The sequence below is a fragment of the Platichthys flesus genome, chromosome 1 (genome assembly GCF_949316205.1).
Source record: "Platichthys flesus chromosome 1, fPlaFle2.1, whole genome shotgun sequence".
Lineage (NCBI taxonomy): Eukaryota > Metazoa > Chordata > Actinopteri > Pleuronectiformes > Pleuronectidae > Platichthys > Platichthys flesus.
Window position 1 is genome coordinate 1,804,783 of NC_084945.1, and position 18,175 is coordinate 1,822,957.

General features: G+C 44.0%; 2 protein-coding genes across 2 annotated transcripts; one reads left to right on the forward strand and one right to left on the reverse strand.

Moving 5' to 3' along the window:
- The first annotated feature begins 4,326 nt into the window (after positions 1-4,326).
- gtf2a2 (general transcription factor IIA, 2) lies at positions 4,327-6,582 on the forward strand. The gene is made up of 4 exons (XM_062392531.1): positions 4,327-4,532; positions 5,394-5,498; positions 5,627-5,785; positions 6,254-6,582. The coding sequence occupies exons 1-3, from the start codon at positions 4,461-4,463 to the stop codon at positions 5,783-5,785; spliced, it is 336 nt and encodes a 111-aa protein (XP_062248515.1). The 5' UTR covers positions 4,327-4,460; the 3' UTR covers positions 6,254-6,582.
- Positions 6,583-6,829: 247 nt separating this feature from the next.
- LOC133956854 (zinc finger protein 395-like) lies at positions 6,830-14,570 on the reverse strand. Its single transcript, XM_062392200.1, has 10 exons — positions 14,463-14,570; positions 11,636-11,810; positions 11,380-11,531; positions 11,186-11,295; positions 10,723-10,916; positions 10,548-10,648; positions 10,001-10,259; positions 9,705-9,785; positions 9,326-9,396; positions 6,830-9,033 (listed from the first exon to the last, which is right to left on the reverse strand). Exons 2-10 carry the CDS (start codon positions 11,798-11,800, stop codon positions 8,922-8,924), a joined length of 1,245 nt encoding a protein of 414 aa, XP_062248184.1. The 5' UTR covers positions 11,801-11,810; positions 14,463-14,570; the 3' UTR covers positions 6,830-8,921.
- Positions 14,571-18,175: the final 3,605 nt, after the last annotated feature.

The window sequence follows — 18,175 nt, forward strand, 5'->3', positions numbered from 1 at the left end:
AGCTTCACAGGATGAAGCTTCACAGGATGAAGCTTCACAGGATGAAGCTTCACCTGCAGGATGAAGCTTCACAGGATGAAGCTTCACAGGATGAAGCTTCACCTTCAGTTCAACCTCAGCAGCTCATCCAGCTCCACTAATGAGAGACGCCATGTTTGTTCTGTGAGATCACAGCGGCTTCATTAAAGGACTAATCCACCAAAATCACACAGACAACACACAGTGTGTTTGTCTTCATCTGAGGACTCACACACACACACACACACAAACACACACAGCAATATGACATTGGTGAGCAGGTTTAGTCTCAGTATAACTGAGCATCATTAATAAAATGTCAAATAATATTTCATTAAAAAAAGTGATTTAATATCCTGTAAATATCTCCTCATAACTTCTGCTCTTAATTTTTGAGTTTATCTGTTATTTGCTTTGATTAATCAGAATCACTCACATTTTATCTTCTGTTAGTTTTTCCTCTGTGAGCAGTTGGTTTGTGTTCAGGTAGAAACTGAGGTGAGACGAGGGGTCACGTGAACTATCAACTGATTTTTATATTTAATGTGCTGAAGAACAGCAGCAGCAGGTTTGACCTCAGATCAGTTATAGATAAAACCCCACATCCACTGAGAGTCATTATTCCCAGATGTGTTTCCACCATAAAAAAACATTTTTATCCTTTGTGCCAATTACAGTTTAAATACACTATTTGTCATTGTCCTCGAATTGTATCTAATTTCTGGAAATCATCTCGGGAAACAAATATCAAGTTCAGGTGAATCTTGAGTCTCTTCGAAGTTTTCATTATTTCTGCAGCAGGTCTGGATTACATAACACACCCACACAAATACACACACACACCCACACACACACACACACACAAATCACGTGGCCTCGACATGACTCGTCTAAATCTCCAAATTAAATCTGCAAACAAATAATTACTCGAGTCAATGAGAACAATTAATTGTGAGCGGCCTCCGAGGACTGAATCTGCATTTTGAATGAGCTCATTAACATAAGACTGAGAGACGGAGCCGCAGCCTCCCATTAATCAGCTGTTTAACACACACACACACACTCACACACTCACACACACACACACACACACACGCACACACACACACTCACATACTGATCAACACTAAACAATTAAACACTGTTTCCCTCAGACCATCCATCACGAGGCCGCAGGTCCGAACCCACAAACACGGCTCCATTCATAAAACCCAGAAGGACTCGTAATGATGAAGAGAAGGTGAATCAATAAAACATGTTAACAGGGGACAAGAGTATAAATCTGAATTATTTATGTCTGTGCTCTGCTGAAGGACCATGTGACCATGAATCAGCTCTTTCACTGTGACGTCATGTAAACACCTGTTGTGTGTTTCTGTGGCTTTTACAAAAGTTCAGAGGAGGAACTTGGGAGAGAACAGATCTTAAAGGACTCGGCACCATGTGCAGCTTCTTCTTCTCTTTCATTAACTTTGTGTGTTTCTGAATAAAGACCCGTGAAACCTGCAGACACCTTCCTCTGAGACGACGCCCCCTAACGAGACAGATGCAAACAGATGAATCCACGAGGCCGAGCGACATCGATCTCTCTCCTCACCGCACGGAAGCGATTTGACGAACAGAGACCTGCTGACGACTCACTCGTCCGGTCGGAGGTCATTACCCAGGTGACTGATGGGAAACTCTGTGACCTTCACTTCCTGTAGCCGCTCAGATCACAAGTGGACCAATAGCATCCTCTCCGAGGCTCCGCCCCTCTGATGGGTGAGAGAGAGAGAGAGAGAGTGAGAGAGTGAGAGAGTGAGTGAGTGAGTGAGTGAGTGAGTGAGTGAGTGAGTGAGTGAGTGAGTGAGTGAGTGAGGGAGGGAGAAAGTGAGTGAGTGAGTGAGTAAGAGAGTGAGTGAGTGAGGGAGTGAGTGAGTGAGAGAGTGAGTGAGTGAGGGAGTGAGTGAGTGAGTAAGAGAGTGAGTGAGTGAGTGAGTGAGGGAGGGAGTGAGGGAGTGAGTGAGTGAGTGAGTAAGAGAGTGAGTGATAGAGGGAGTGAGTGAGTGAGTGAGTGAGGGAGGGAGAAAGTGAGTGAGTGAGTGAGTAAGAGAGTGAGTGAGTGAGTGAGTTAGTGAGTGAGGGAGGGAGAAAGTGAGTGAGTGAGTGAGTAAGAGAGTGAGTGAGTGAGAGAGGGAGAAAGTGAGTGAGTGAGTGAGTAAGAGAGTGAGTGAGTGAGTGAGTGAGGGAGGGAGTGAGTGAGTGAGTGAGTGAGTGAGGGAGTGAGTGAGTAAGAGAGTGAGTGATAGAGGGAGTGAGTGAGTGAGTGAGTGAGGGAGGGAGAAAGTGAGTGAGTGAGTGAGTAAGAGAGTGAGTGAGTGAGTGAGTTAGTGAGTGAGGGAGGGAGAAAGTGAGTGAGTGAGTAAGAGAGTGAGTGAGTGAGTGAGTGAGTGAGTGAGTGAGTGAGTGAGTGAGTGAGTGAGTGAGTGAGAGAGTGAGTGAGTGAGGGAGGGAGAGGGTGAGTGAGTGAGTGAGTGAGAGGGAGAGAGTGAGAGGGCGAGAGTGAGAGAGTGAGTGAGAGAGTGAGTGAGTGAGTGAGTGAGTAAGAGAGAGAGAGAGAGAGTGAGTGAGTGAGTGAGGGAGTGAGGGAGTGAGTGAGTGAGTGAGTGAGTGAGTGAGTGAGTGAATCCATCATCATCAGAGCTTCCTGTTCTCACAAAGACACAAACACATTTTTTTCTCTACGTCTCTAAATTCATGGATCATTTTTAATCGTTTACTTTCTGTTGACACTCCCTCCCTGGAGATGATTGGGTTTTCTGCTGCGGCCTTGTATTTACCTGCTGCGTTTTATTTGTCTTCAGCGTGTAGAGAGGGAGAGGGGTCAGAGGTCAGAGGTCAGGGGAGGGTCTGGTTGAAACAGATCTGTTCATTAACAAACAGCCGCTCACGACGCTCAGAGAACTCATCCATCAGACAGGAACGCTGAGGGCAGCAGCCGAGCGTTGTGTCATCCTCACACACACTGTGACATCACACACTGTGACATCATCACACACTATGACATCACAGACTACAGCAGCAGTTCTTTGCTGACCACATGTTTTAAACAGGAGCTTCATGGTCAGCAGGCTTGAGTCACTAGGATCAGGAAAAGAAAGAATCTGAAAAATGTTCAAACCAACAATAATCAAGTAAAGAGCAAACATCTCAGGTAGATAAAGGAGGTCTTCTGTAGAATCAGTAGAGAAATAAAAAGATCACAAATAAGTAAAGTAATGTCAGGCCACATGAGACGAACACACCCCAATCAGTCAATAATAATAGTTCTATATCGTATAATTTATTAGTTGTTTGGTGAAGTGGATTTAAGTGATTATTTATATTTAAAATCAACAACACACAGGAAGTCCAAATAAAAGCCAAGAAGGTGTGAGATGGGAGACTCCACAGAAGAAGAGACACTGAGGAGAGTTGAACTGAGGGGGGGTTCAGTATTTGATGTGATGCTGTCATCTAGTGGCGAGTTGCTTAACATCATTCTCCTTTTATTTTACAGCTTCTTACGAGTAAAGATGAATAAGTTAAAATGTTTCAGGCTGATGCTCACCATCAATGGCTCATCAATTATCTAAATTAATTAAATAATTAATTAGGTTTACTGAGATAATTTTAAACCTCAGTGAGTCCAATAACTATGGTGATAAATGATTAATATGAATGAGAAATATTAAATAAAAAATACATGAATTAAAAAACAGAAGTGACATTTAAATAGTATAGAAAAAATATTATTGTCTGAGGCTGTTTTGGTCCTTTACAGCTTCCGTACTACTTATTTTGGCTCTTTATTATTCGAATGCACTTTGTTTGGCTGATTTGTTTGCTATTAGATCAACAAAGCATCTACCTATCTATCTATTTATCTGTCTATCTATCTATCTATCTATCTATCTATCTATCTATCTATCTATCTATCTATCTATCTATCTGTCAAAACGACTTATTATTATTATTATTATTAATATTATTATTATTATTATTATTACCATCATCGTCATTTTTATTACTATTATTATAATTATTATGGTTATAATAATAATAATTGTACTAAGAGTAGTAGTTGTATTAGTAGCAGACAGTATTAGTTGTAAGACTAGTGGTTGCAGTAGTAGTAGTAGTAGTAGCACTAGAAGTAGTAGTATAAAAAGTTGTTGCAGTAACAGTAGTAGTAGTAGCTTTAGTTGTATTTTTTGTAGAAGTTGTATCCTTGGTGTGAGGTATTCGGAGTCGAGGTTTATTTTGAAAAGTGTAAGCGGAAGTGTTGTTTGTTTCCTGCGCTTTCGGCTGATCGTAGTGGAGGGAAGCAGCTAGCGTGTTAGCCGGACTAGCTCTGATCGCTCTGCGTGTGTTTGTAGGATAGTTCTCTGTAGTTGTTTGAGACCTCGGCTGTTCCCGTCATGGCGTACCAGCTGTACCGGAACACCACGCTGGGAAACAGCCTGCAGGAGAGTCTGGACGAGCTCATCCAGGTGACTCTCACCCGCCCGAGCTCCGCAGCTAGCCTGATTAGCTCCCGGCTAACGACCACAGCTAGCCTGGTTAGCTCCCTGCGGGCTAACTCAGTGTTGTTTTGATTCCGGAACAGATTTGATCTCGTGTTTCTGTGTTTGAAGTCGAGATGTCGAGGATCTGCAGCTGGAATCTGACCCGCAGCTCAACAGAGAGTCAGTGTGAACTGTCACAGCTGGAGCTAACTTTGTTGTTGTTGTTCTGCTCACGACATTAACTTTATTTATGCTGCACTTATGATTCACAACAAGCAAACAAATCGTTAAAATACATATATCAATAATAATCATAGTAATAGAGCTAAAAGAGCGAGATGACCTGGCACACCATGTACATTTAGGAATAAGCCTTTTAATACAGGTCTCCTTCAGCTCGGATGTAGGAGAGGAGCTCATGTCAGACAAAACCTGTATCATCAGCTGATTCATCCAGATCCTCGACCACGAAATAACATCACAATCCAAACCTCCCGACACACGATGCTTTATATGAGGAGAAGAATCTGTTCCCAGCTCCGACCTCCAGGTCTCAGATAGAGAGAGGGTCGTGGCTCCAAGAACTAAACAAACTAAACAAACGCACAAATTGTGTGGATTTGTGCCGACGTGTACTGAGTTGTGTTTTGGCTGCTGGGTCACTGTAGTGTTTGTGTTTTTCTGCTGACAAACAAACGGTTCGACAACAAACAGCTCCAGCTCCAAACCACCGGAGATGTCATGGGAGGGTTTGGGATTGTGTGGTTCGGATACAGCAGAAATGTTAAACCTCTCTCTCTCTCTCTCTCTCTCTCTCTCTCTCTCTCTCTCTCTCTCTCTCTCAAGACGCAGCAGATCACCCCCCAGCTGGCTCTTCAGGTCCTCCTCCAGTTTGACAAAGCCATCAACACGGCGCTCGCCAGCAGAGTCCGCAACCGGGTCAACTTCAGGGTGAGTTCTTCCTCTTGCTGTCAGGACCGGTTCCACCTCTTCGTCGGTGGTGAACTCCTGATTTGACTTTTCACAATCGCTGTCACATGACCAGTCGTGTTTGAACTGTTGTGTGTCGCCCCCTGCAGGGCTCCCTGAACACCTACAGGTTCTGTGACAACGTGTGGACATTCGTTCTGAATGACGTGGAGTTCAGAGAGGTCACCGACCTGGTGAAGGTCGACAAGGTCAAGATCGTTGCCTGTGACGGAAAGAGTGAGTCGACCCAGAACAAGAATGATAAATAAGTAAGTGTAACACACACAGACACGCACACAAACACACACACACCTGTGAATTCACCTGAAGAGTCTCTGTTGAGTTTCTCAAACCCGCTCATTGATTCTCACAGATTCCATTCATGTCGATCGAGCAGCAGAACTAAGACGTGTAAACATTCATATAAAGACACAAATATAAACAGACACATGACACGTGCCCACAATATATCTATATTCTGCACATCAGTTCCCACAATTTGAAATGTTAGTTTTAATAATGTATTTGTTTTGTCATTAACACTGTATTGAAAAGTAAAACCTTGATCAATATAGAATACTTTAAATATTTTATATTGTAGATATATCTTCATATTGTTTTTAATATTCTACATTATTTATTCATCAATATTATTTAGCATTAATTATCAATAGTTAATATAACACAATTTTAATGTTATTTAATCTTAATTCTTAATTTAACATCTCTCTCTGCAGACTGTGGCTCGGCTGCTGCTGAGTGACGACTCATCATGTGTCGGCTGGAGCCACAGACGGACCTGGACTGTACATATAATTTATTACAGCAGAGTCAGAGCGGAGTGTGTGTGTGAGAGTGTGTGTGTGTGTGTGTGTGAGTGAGTGAGTGTGTGTGTGTGTGAGTTTGTAAGTGTCCGTGTGAGAGTGTGTGTTTGTGTGTCCGCGTGAGATTGTGTTTGTGTCAGAGTGGACCAGTCACTGTTTGTTTTTATTTTCAGTTTACAGGAGTTTGATCAGTTGCTGTTATAATTGAGCTCAATCATCTTTAATAAAAACTTTATTTAAAACTTGGTGTCCGGTTATTTACTGCAGTTTCATCCAGTAAATGAAATAATGAGGATGTTACTTGTTTTGTGTCTGAACCCGTGACTCCAGTTGGTTGATGGTTTGATGGATCTTCTCTTGTGGTTTTAACATGAGGACTGAGCGTGTCCTGCTCAGTAACTGCTGATCACACGCTACCTTCATGTTGCATTCTGGGATATCGTGTTTGTTATTGTTGGAACTCGACTTCCAGAAAACACCGGAGCAATCTGAAGGTTTTTCAATACGTTCAGTTTATTAAAAGAACATCAGGATTTCACATGTATAAAAGAGTGCATCTGAAAAAACGATTACAATGATCAACATTTACACAAAGCACCAACAGGTAGAAGATAAATACAACTTTTCTCATTTACTGCATATGAACCTAGTTCTGCATTAATGATGCCTTCTAAAGACTTAAAGAATATTCATTATTGTCTATATGGACCCAGTATATATATCTGTATACACACCAGGATAAAGGAGATATGTAGGAATATATATAAGTGTGTTATTACTTGTTATGAAACATGTGGATCAATACTGAATGAGGCTGCATCTTAGGAGTGGACGTGGCTTCTGCCTTCAAACAAAGAGCTGAAATGAAACCAGGATATTCACAGTGAGGTGTACGAAGTCTCCGTGGAGACACCGAGGACGTTAACGAGACCAAACCAATGAGATGAAATGTTTGACGGCTTCAGAATGAAAGCAAATTATTGTGATTCCAACGCACGACAAGTCAAACCTCACGTGAAGATGAACCTCGTCCTGCTGTGACATCACCATTTAGTTTGTGAGCTGCCGTGTGAAGACTTTAGTTTGGCATTTTGTCCAGCACCATTTTGGTTTAAAAAGAATTACATAGAATGAACCATGTTTGGACCCGGGACCCGTTGGGGCCCAGGTCCCTCAGGGCGTGGGGACAAGTTAGGCTGCATCCGTATGAAGACATTTTCAGACTAAACCAGTCCCTGTCCTCACGAGTGTCTTGGCTCCGCAACAATTTGAGTCCCCGTCTAACACGCCCGAAAACTCACGTACACTTGTTGTGCACGAGTCGGTAAAACAGGAATTATTTGGTTGTCAATCGAGAGTTATCAAAATTTGTTATAACATCTGGCTTCCTCCACATGTACGAAGTAGTGTCATTGAAAAAGACAGAACTGAAATACACAACAGCTGCTAGCAAAGCCAACTGGGTCAGTAACACTTGATTCTAGTGTCGTGTTCTACTCTGGTAGCTGAGGCTGATGCTGGTTGTCATGTGACAGGAGCCCGACCAATCAGCGAAGGCTACATCATGACAGAAAGATCCAATCAGCAAGCGTCTACAGCATTGTTTCCAAACATTTCTGCTTCCTTGCATCAAGACTGAAACGCAGCCCCAGAGTTTTCTAAGTACGAGACCAACGATTCTAAACTTCTCACTTTTAGCCATTTTAAAAACTCCCGAGTCGTGTGGACACCTGACGTAGCTGAGTGGACGCGTTGAGGGGCGGAGCTTTAGTGATGGTCCATCCCAACAGTGTCTGAAATCCTTTCTCCTCTCGGTTCTCTGCTGTTTACACTGACATGTCCTTATGTTTAATAAAAAGTCACTGTAGAGGGATAAAAGCCTCAGAGGTAACCTGCTCACTGTCAGTCAACCAGCTCACTGTCAGTTATCCAGCTGACTGTCAGTCGACCAGCACCCAGTCAGTTAGCTCAGGGGCTAATGCAGATAACCCACCAGCTCATTAAACACACGCCAATGTCTCAACCAATCAGGTCAAAGCGTTTACACTGATACAAACACTGATAATAAAGATGGACGACATGACATGGCTCCCAAAAGTGAAGCCGAGTCACTGCAGCCTGCCCCCTGGTGGCTGGATATGGACTAACAGGTGAGACTGCCTCTCAATAGGTCGAGTGCGTGGGACCTCATGTCCGTGGACTCCATCCCCCAATCACCACAGACTCTGACTCAAATGACGTCATCGCCACAAGATGCCAGTGTTGGGATCTGGGACATTTTGGCTTTTTCTTCATTTACATATTTATTGTTATTATTGTTTATTTCTCTGATCCTGACAGAGAAGCAGTTTGTTTTTTTTCCAGAAAACCCGAGGAGAGTCGACCGGATGCAAAAACACGCTCAGCTGCCTCGAAGGTCAAAGGTCACATCATAGCTGCCTCAAATCTTTTCATTAAAACAGGTTCAGCTACAAACTACACATTCAAGAATAAAAAGACACTTTTAGCAAATGTAGAAAGAGTATAAAAAGAATCTGGATTCAGATGTAAGAAAGTACGAGTCCCACTTCTCCTCCTCGGTTCAGTCCAGGAAGCGTTGGCAGGCCTTCTTCCAGCGACAGGCGGTGCACCACTGATCTCTGTGTTCGATGCCGTAAACTTTACGACACTTCTTGGCTTCACCACGAGTCCTCCTACACACAGAGAGAGCATCACTGTTAACACCATTAAGAGCACCTCTGCCTTTCATCCTGAGTCTCTTCAGAGTAAAACATCTTTTCATGCTTGATTTTTAGATTTTGGATTGATCTGCGTTTTTCTTTCAGACTATTTAAAACTGTTTGTGTCTGTTTGAGTCTATAATTTAAATCAAAGCATGTTTTAATCCTGTGAGGCACAAATCTCCACTTCCAGATCAGGTCCTTCACGGCCTTTAAACAGACCACGTCGTCCCACAGAATCATCAGGAATAATATACGTACTGACCTGCAGGGGGCGCTCTGGTGCTGCAGCCACTGCTCTCCTACACTGACCGAACGCACCCGAAACGCCAAACCCTGTAAAGGAGAGTCCGTGTTAAAGTGGGGGAGCAAACAACCTGACAGCCTGCAGGGGGCAGCACTGCACCATGACTGTGGCACATCAGTGAAAACAGTGACCACACAAACACACAAACACACACACAGGATTATGTGTGTGTCTGTGTGTTATTCTCAGGAAGGTTGACAATGTTTGTTCTCTGTTGATGAAGAATTAAGTTTCACAGTTTCTGCGTCTGACTAAAGTTTTAACAATCTTGAACGTGCCTCTTCAAACGCTGCAGTGTGTCGGTTCCAATCACTGATAAAAATGATTGACAGGTTACCTGTCTGCTGTGGCAGGTGGAGGGCGGAGCTGTCCAACGACAGGAAGTCACGTTTGCCGCTGCCTCTGAAACCACATGAGCCTAAAGAACCAATCACATGTTAGAGTTAAGTGGCAGAAAACACAAACTGCTTATAGCTGTTTATTCAGATTTTTCACCAGCTTAAGGAAAAAATCTGATTCTTTGGTAAAAAGACTGGATTAAAAACAATCTGCTGTTATGTTACAACTTAAATTTATTTCATAATGTATATATTTTAAACATTAACTGTCAATCACTGATAAGCCCCGCCATACCTGGTAGGAGTGCTCTGATTGGACCTGCCAGGTGTGGCCAGAGGAGGAAGGGGCGGAGCGACTCAGAGTGTCATCGGTCAAGGAGGGGGGAGATGGAGGGGCAGTGCTGGGGGGTGGGGAGGGGGGGGCAGGTGAGATGGTCGGTGAGGAGGGGGCGGGGCCAACGAGGATAGGTTGGGGAGGAGACTGCCGCGGGGCGACCTCGGTGTAGTAGAAATCCTCCTCGCTGCGAGAACAGCGCTCGTGTTCGCTGCCGCGGCTGTTAGAGGTCAAAGGTCAGAGGTCAGACACGCTCATTAGGTCTTAACTTGAACAGTCTATAAGATTCAACAAGAAATTATCAACAACAATGTTTTGGAATCAAGTCTCTAGAATGGAGATCGTACAAGCGGAAAAAGATCAAAATGAACACTAAATTCAAAATGGAGGATTAAAAAATATGATTCATTGAAGAAGAAACAAACTCTGCATGTTATAAACATTACAAAACAATTTAAAATGGTATTCGTTCTTATTCCTTCAACCTTTTGGCAGAAAGGTGTCTTACCACAGGTGTGTTGTCCTGATGTGACGTTTGATTCCCACCACTGTGGTCAGCACCTTCCCGCAGGCGGGCCACAGACACCTGTACGCCACCTTCCCAGAGTTCTGCAGGAGGAAACGCATCATCAGCGCTCGGGCCGCGTCACCTTCACACGTCACAACCGAACACGACCTCTCACCCTGCGTTTCCGCGGCGCCGGCTCGTCAAACCGCTCCAGCTCCATCTCCAGCCCCTCGTCCGGGGGCCGGGCCGGGCTGGCGTCCGGCTCTGTGATTGGTGGAGAGGGCGCCGGGCTTCCGATGGCGTGGCCGACGCTCCAGTAGCCGCTGCTGCTGTCAGAGAGCTCGCCCCCCCCGCACTCCATCGGAGGAGCTGAAACACAAAATACAGTATTTACTGTATATAAAGATAAAGAAACGAAAACACTTATATATTATCTATACATCAATTAAAAGATAAATATCAATTCAGGCCATTTTATGAATTCATTAATGCCTCAATTAATTTCAATTATGAAAATATTGTCTATCATGTATTTATTTATTATTAATTTTGGAAGTTTCTTCTAAAGAAATCTACATGAGACACTGGAGGTCTAACTCTTGATATTGTTGTTGTTGTTGTTGTTGTTGTTGTCGTACCTGCCGGCTCTGGCTTGGCCGGGCTGTGCAGCAACGGGCTGCCGGACAAACTGCTGAGAACCAGCGCCGCCATCAGCTCGTCCATGTCCAGGTCCTGTGGACTCCCCTGGCTGCAGGACGAGAGGACACTGAGTTAGAGTCTGTTTAATGGACTGAGTGAGGAGACGCTTCAGGACACAGAGAAGACCTCTGACCTCCTGGGGACGTCGATGCAGGAGGAGACACATCTGCTGCTGGACGGAGGCACTGAGGAGGAGGAGGGATGAGACTCAGAGTCTTTACTCTTCATCAGGTCCAGCTGATCCACCCGACCTGGACACTCACCTCCTCCGCACTGAAAGTACACCTGGAGGACACAAACACCACGGCTCAGTGGGATTGGCTGAGACACCCGTCAATCAAAGCTGCCCTGGGCAGAACAAGGTGAGACCTGATGCTTCCTGTTCGCACCTTCAGTCCGGGATGACGTCGGACTCGGCCCCCGGCCTGTGGTCCTGCTGCGGGTGCCATGGTCTCAGCCGTCTGCAGGTGAGTGTGGTTTCCTGGCGTCCTGCAGGTGGCGCTCACCGACTCACCAAATGGAGAACGCTTCCCGAGGCGGGTCTTTGTTAACATGTCCGTCGGTCTGCGTGAGATTCAGAGGTTAGACGCTGTCATGCTAACATCAGCTAGCATGCTAACATGCTAACGATGATACTGATATTTAGAAAAATTATTGTTAACCACCTTAGTTTGCTAAATGTCCCTGACCACCAGCTCGGCTGAGCAGCCAGATGGGAAACGATGAAATATCGGAACAGAAGGTTTAAATTATCGTATTTTAAACAAAATGGTAAAATTATCGTACATCATGCACTACTGATCGTACAGAGGGTAAAATTAGCGTTCTAATACGTTAATTATCGTACATCTGGCAACTCTACTGCTGAGGCTCAAAGGAGCATCGTGAGGTCTGCAGGTGTTTGCTCAAAAACTAAAGAATCTGTCAGATTAAAACTTTGACCTGATGGTGGCGCCAGACAAAACATCACAGTTATTAAAGCTCATTCTGAGGACAACATGAACGCCTGAAACAGGTTTCAGTCTCTGAGACATTCTGGTCTGAACCAAGGTGGAGGGGAGATCAAAGGACACGACATGAAAGTTAATTGAACGTGCATGTCCACATCCCTCCACTAGAGGTCAGTAAACCTAACAATTCATAACGACAACTGAAGAAGTTCTCAGGACAAGTCGTGGAACATCACATCACTGACACACTTTGGTTTCTACTGCTTTTATCAGTTCTCTGTATTTAAGTAATCAAAGTGAAATTATAAATCTGTTTCTAAAAGAAATCGTTGTGTAAAGACTCATTTCAGATTAAACACAAGGAGCAGTGAAGAAAAGGCCTAAAACTGGAGATGTGATGTTTTAAATTAAGAAGCAATCAAAGAACAAGTCATAATTCATCCGACCTCATGTTCAGACCTCAGCAGGAGACACGTTAATGTCGCAGCTTTTCACTGTGGGACGTTCAACGTCCTTAAAATAATCACATGGAGAGAAACTGAGCCGGAGAAAGAAAGTTACCGTTCAGTTCAGGACGAGAAGCAAACGCCTCAAATGTGAGTTTGATTTAAAAGAACTGAGAAAAAAAAAACACGATTTCAGAGGGTTTGTGAAGAACTGACTGAAAACTGCAGCTGAAGACTTCTACAACACCAGGGTCAGCACCACACCCCCCCACCCTGCAACACACACCCACACATAACACCCCACACAACCACACACCCCACACAACACACAGCCCCCCCCCCCCCCCCCCAACATAAAATGTAAGCGGAGCAGTGGCTGCTGGGAAAAAATAAGCTCTGGATTAAGTTTAACGGTTGGACCTGTTTTATGTTTCACACATCTGACGATCTGTGTGAGTCACAGGCTGCAGTGTCATTTACAGTCTGTGTGTGTGTGTCTGTGTGTGTGTGTATGTGTGTGTGTGTATGTGTGTGTGTGTGTTAGCAGCTTAAGTCACTAACTGAGCAGCTAAAGGATTCAAATAAACGACCACATAGACTCGACTGTGGATCAATGTTTTTTTATCTGATGATGATAATTACATCCATTCACTGTGTCGCAGTGGCAACATGATGGAACATGACCCCCCCCCCCGAGTTGGTTTCCAGTTAATAGCTGACTCAGACAGACAGATGAAAAAAAAAAAAAAAGTACTCCAAGTGGAATCATTCAGTGGTACTTGTACTTTATTTCAGTACTTAACTTGAGTATTTCTGTAACCGGTTCCATCTCAGGGTGGAACACTGTAGCTGTGTCTGTGTGAGTTGTTTCAAATTATACAGTATTTAAAAAAACTGATTTCTAGAACAAAACAAACAGATCAGTACGTACTACAGTACTACAGAGTGTTTACTGTGGTACTGTTACTACATCAAGTCATTTTACTGTAACTACCGTACTTTTGCTGTGGTACTGTGAACGTTATTACAGAACATTTACTGTAATACTGTAACTACATCAAGCACTTGCACTGTAATTACTTTGAGTGTTACATTCAAACATTTACTTAAGTAATATTTAAGAAATACTACATGATTATTTTAAACTCTTTTAAATGAAAATGCTTATAGTGAAAGAATTGACTATCAGTGATTTGTTGAATATTTATTTGTAGTAAAAAGTGAAGTGTTTGATTCAGTGCAGTATAAATACGCACATATAGTACATGTACAGTACAGACACACCCCCTTGTCTGTCTGCAGCACTGAGCTCTGGACCAATCACAATCCTTTCCTCCTGAGTTTACCCTTTTCTCTATAAATGTCCTCAGTGAACAACAACGGCCACAAATCGGACTCTTATTTTCTCAACTTCATTTGCGAGCCTCCAAAATAAAATGATAGTGTTTGTCTTTAGTTACCAGACTGAACAACAACTACACAACTGTTCCTTCAGTGTTAACAACAGACCAACAACTCAACTGTTCCCTCAGTGTCAACAACAGAACCACGAGACTCTGAGAAAAGCTGAAAATGTTCAGTTCTGCAGAAAAACAAGCGACTGAGCGATGAAGAGGAGAATTTGAGTCCAATAACTGAAGCTTCACTCGTCTTCACTTTCACTGAGTCACAACAAGAACTGAGGAGGAAACGTGTTCCTGCAAAACAACACTTCATGATTTCAATCATCTGCAAAACCAACACGAGTCAGGAACACAAAAGTGAGACTAAAGTACAGTGTGTATGTGTGTGTTAGTGTGTGTGTTTGTATTGTCACGTACCTGCACAGTCTCAGTCTGCAGCACTACAACAACAACACTTCCAGTAGGTCAGGATGTGTCCACTGGTCTTCAATGGGAGCGTGGTGTGGGTCTGTGTGTGTGCCAGTTTGAACACCCTCAGTATCATAGAAAACCTGGACCGGATCAGACCTGGACGTCCGGAAGGGAGTTTATCTTTTACTGCTCTGGTTTGTCCACACACATTTGTCCAGAACGATTATTATTTTTACTGTTTGTCAGTAGTAAATGTTTAAAATAAAAAAGACTGTATTAATAAAAAGAAATGTATTTTCTCACGTGTGATGATTTGTTATTTTTCTGTCTGGCCGCTGAACCGACCCGTGTGAAGACGCCACCGTCAGGTTGTTCATTTCCACCCTCACACAACACGGTAAATAAAGATGGACGTCATGACAGCTCCTGTAAGAGAAGCCAAACTGTCTGGATGTCCCCCTGGTGGCTGGCTGCAGTATAGGTGATAAATCACATCAAGATGGTTTCTGTCATTTTAAATAATTCTTATCACATTGAAGTTTGTTTACATGTTCATGTTTGAGATGATTTGACGATATAAAAAATGGCTGAGACGTCATGACTGACAGCTGAGACTGACCGTGATTGGTTGAGAGGGTCGGGTGGGCGGGGCACAGACTCTTACTTTGAATGATGTCATCACCACAAGACGGCAGCTTTTGCATCCGAGACATTCAAACGTTATTTCCAGAAGAAGTGGAGACGCATCGTCTTTATAGTCAGACAATCAGTGTCTGTATTTAACAGGTTTTAATAGATTCTGCACTAAATGACTTTATTAACTGAACAGCTTTCTAAATGTTATTTTGAACCTCAGATCATGTAAATCTACATGGTTCCTCAAAACAGACACAGTCTCCTCTATACACCATTAATCAGTGCTTTTATTTTGTAAACATCTCTTATATATTTGCTCATATATAACATAAACTGAATGTGACCCTTGTAAAAATCCTGTGAATGAAAGCCAGAGAGAAAATATCAGATTATATGAAGTCATCGTGACTGATGTCAGAGGTCAGAGGTCAGAGGTCAGAGGTCAGAGGTCCCTGATCCATTAAACCTCATCTGGACTGATTCTCCCTCCACGTGCAGATTAACGAACCCGATTGAAACCTCACACCAGTTTGCTCCTGTGTAAACCCTGACCAAGTCTGATCAGCTGATCCTGCTCCGGGTTTTCCCAGCAGCCCCCGCGGTTGCTCCTGGGTCTGTAGTAAACAAGGGAACCACGTGGGAGGGCGGGGGACGGTGATTGGTGGAGCTCAACCCTGGAGGAACACACCCCACTGAGGTCTGTTGTTTACTGACTGAGAGAAATGGAACCACACACTCTGCTATAGATAGTATTCACATATAAATGTGTGTGTGTGTGGGTGTGTGTGTGTGCGTGTAGGTGGGTGTGTGTTTGTGCAGTAAAAACATCCCTGTTACAATTTTCATGATGTTTAAAGTAAAGACAATCAGCTGCAACATGTACACACAGTAAGCACATGTGAATATATACGTGTGTGTGTGTGTGTGTGTGTGTGAGTGTGTGTGTGCGTGCGTGTGCGTGTGTGCGTTTGTGTGTTTGTGTGTCAGTGTGTGTGAGGAGAGATTCCTGTGTCTCTGTCTTGATATGTCAGCTGCAGGATTTGATATAAGATCTAATGTTATTGTGTGCAGTGTGTATAGTGCGTGTAGCAAGTGTGCACGTGTGTATAGTGTGTATCAGCATGCCTATATGTCAGTGTGTGTACTATCACCGTGTGTACAGTGAGTGAGTGTGTGCGTGTGTCTGTGTCGCAGCAATAACAGTAGTAACACAGAGCAACTTGTGGGTGGGGATCAGCCCTGATGATTACATAACCCACTGTGATCCTTCCTCTCTCAACCGCCCTCTTTCTCCCGGCGCGTGTGTGTGTGTGTGTGTGTGTGTGTGTCAGCACGTAGCTCAAGTCACATCGTTGTGTACGTGCTGACACTGCTGACTCTTAATGTGGATCAGGATTCAAACCAGTAACATGTATTTACATGTTTTCTTGTTAATCCTGTTTTACTGTTGTTGTGTTTAATCGTGATTAGTGAACGATGAGTGTGAATCTTCACTCTGAGCAGCTGTGAGAGGATCAGCTGCTGATGATCCAGAATGAGACTGTAACTAAAGATGGACGACACATCCCCGTCAGATTAAGATAAAATAAAATATCTCAAATAGGACAAATCTCTGGTGGTGATGGCGACGCCTGATCACATGATCACATGATTGTGTTAAATCACCGGATATCATCACAGTGATGCTGCTGGACAGGTCGTTCACATTATCCATTATTATTTCTATCATGTGATTATTAGTGTTTCTCCGTCAGCTGACTCAGCGTTTCTTATTTCAGCCTGAAGTTATTACTACATGTTGGATCAGTGAGTGTGTGTGTGTGTGTGTTTGTATGTGTATGTGTGTATGTGTGTTGGGGGTCTAGTGTACCTTTCCTCTTTTAAGTGAATTTACATTTTAATCAAATCACCCACAATGCATTTCACCTCTGTCTGATCAGCCGATGATGACATCACTCACTGATTACGACATCGTCCAGTTTGCTGATGACACCACTGTCATAGGCCTGATCACCGGCCACGAGGAGAAGGCCTACAGAGAGGAGGTCAGAGCCCTGGCATCTTGGCGCCAGGACAACAACCTCCATCTCAACTTCAGCAAAACGAAGGAGCTGATCGTGGACTACAAGAAGAGACGAGGAGAAGAACACGCCCCCCTCTCCATCAACGGGGCCACGGTGGAGCGAGTCAGCAGCTTCAAGTTCCTCGGGGTCCACATCACTGATGACCTGACCTGGACCCATCACACAGACTCCATCAGGAAGAAGGCCAGACAGCGGCTCTTCTTCCTCCGCAGGCTGCGGAAGCTCCACATGGACTCCAGGATTCTCTGCAACTTCTACAGATGCACCACAGAGAGCATCCTGACTGGCTGCATCACCGCCTGGTGTGGCAGCTGCACCGCCCTGAACCGTGAGGCTCTACAGAGGGTGGTGCAGTCTGCCCAGCACATCACCAGGACAGCGGTACCATCCATAGAGGACCTCTACACCCAGCGGTGCAGGAAGAAGAGCAGCCGGGTTATTAAAGACCCCTTTCACCCCAGCCATAAACATTTTGGCCTGCTGCCGTCTGGCTGACGGAACAGAGCAGCATCTGTTAACAAAGACAACAGGGTCAGTAGCATTGGGATTGAGTCTCCATGTTGTTTCTACTCTGGCAGCTGAGGCTGAGGCAGGAAGGAGGTCATCTGATCGAAGCCTGACGAATCAGAGAAGACCACGTTGTGACTAAAGGAACCAACCAGCAGGAGGCTGAGAGTCCACAGCATTGTTTCCAAACATCTCGTCCAGACTGAAACTCAACCTCAGAGTTTTAAACCTCAAACGGGTCCAGCAGCGATTTTAAACTTTCAGTCTCTAAAACTTCAGTCAACATCAACTTGGTCTTTTTTAGTTTGATGTTTTAAACAGACTCAGTGATCTGAACGTTTGGAGCTGGAACCGTCAGATATATTCTTGAAAATTTGGTGCATACAAATTTTCAATCCAAAAAGCTTTTTACTCCGTGTTCTCATTGTGGTTTAACTTCCTCTCGAGAAATGGAAAATTTCGATTTTCTGTCTGTGACTCAAAGCTGAAGTT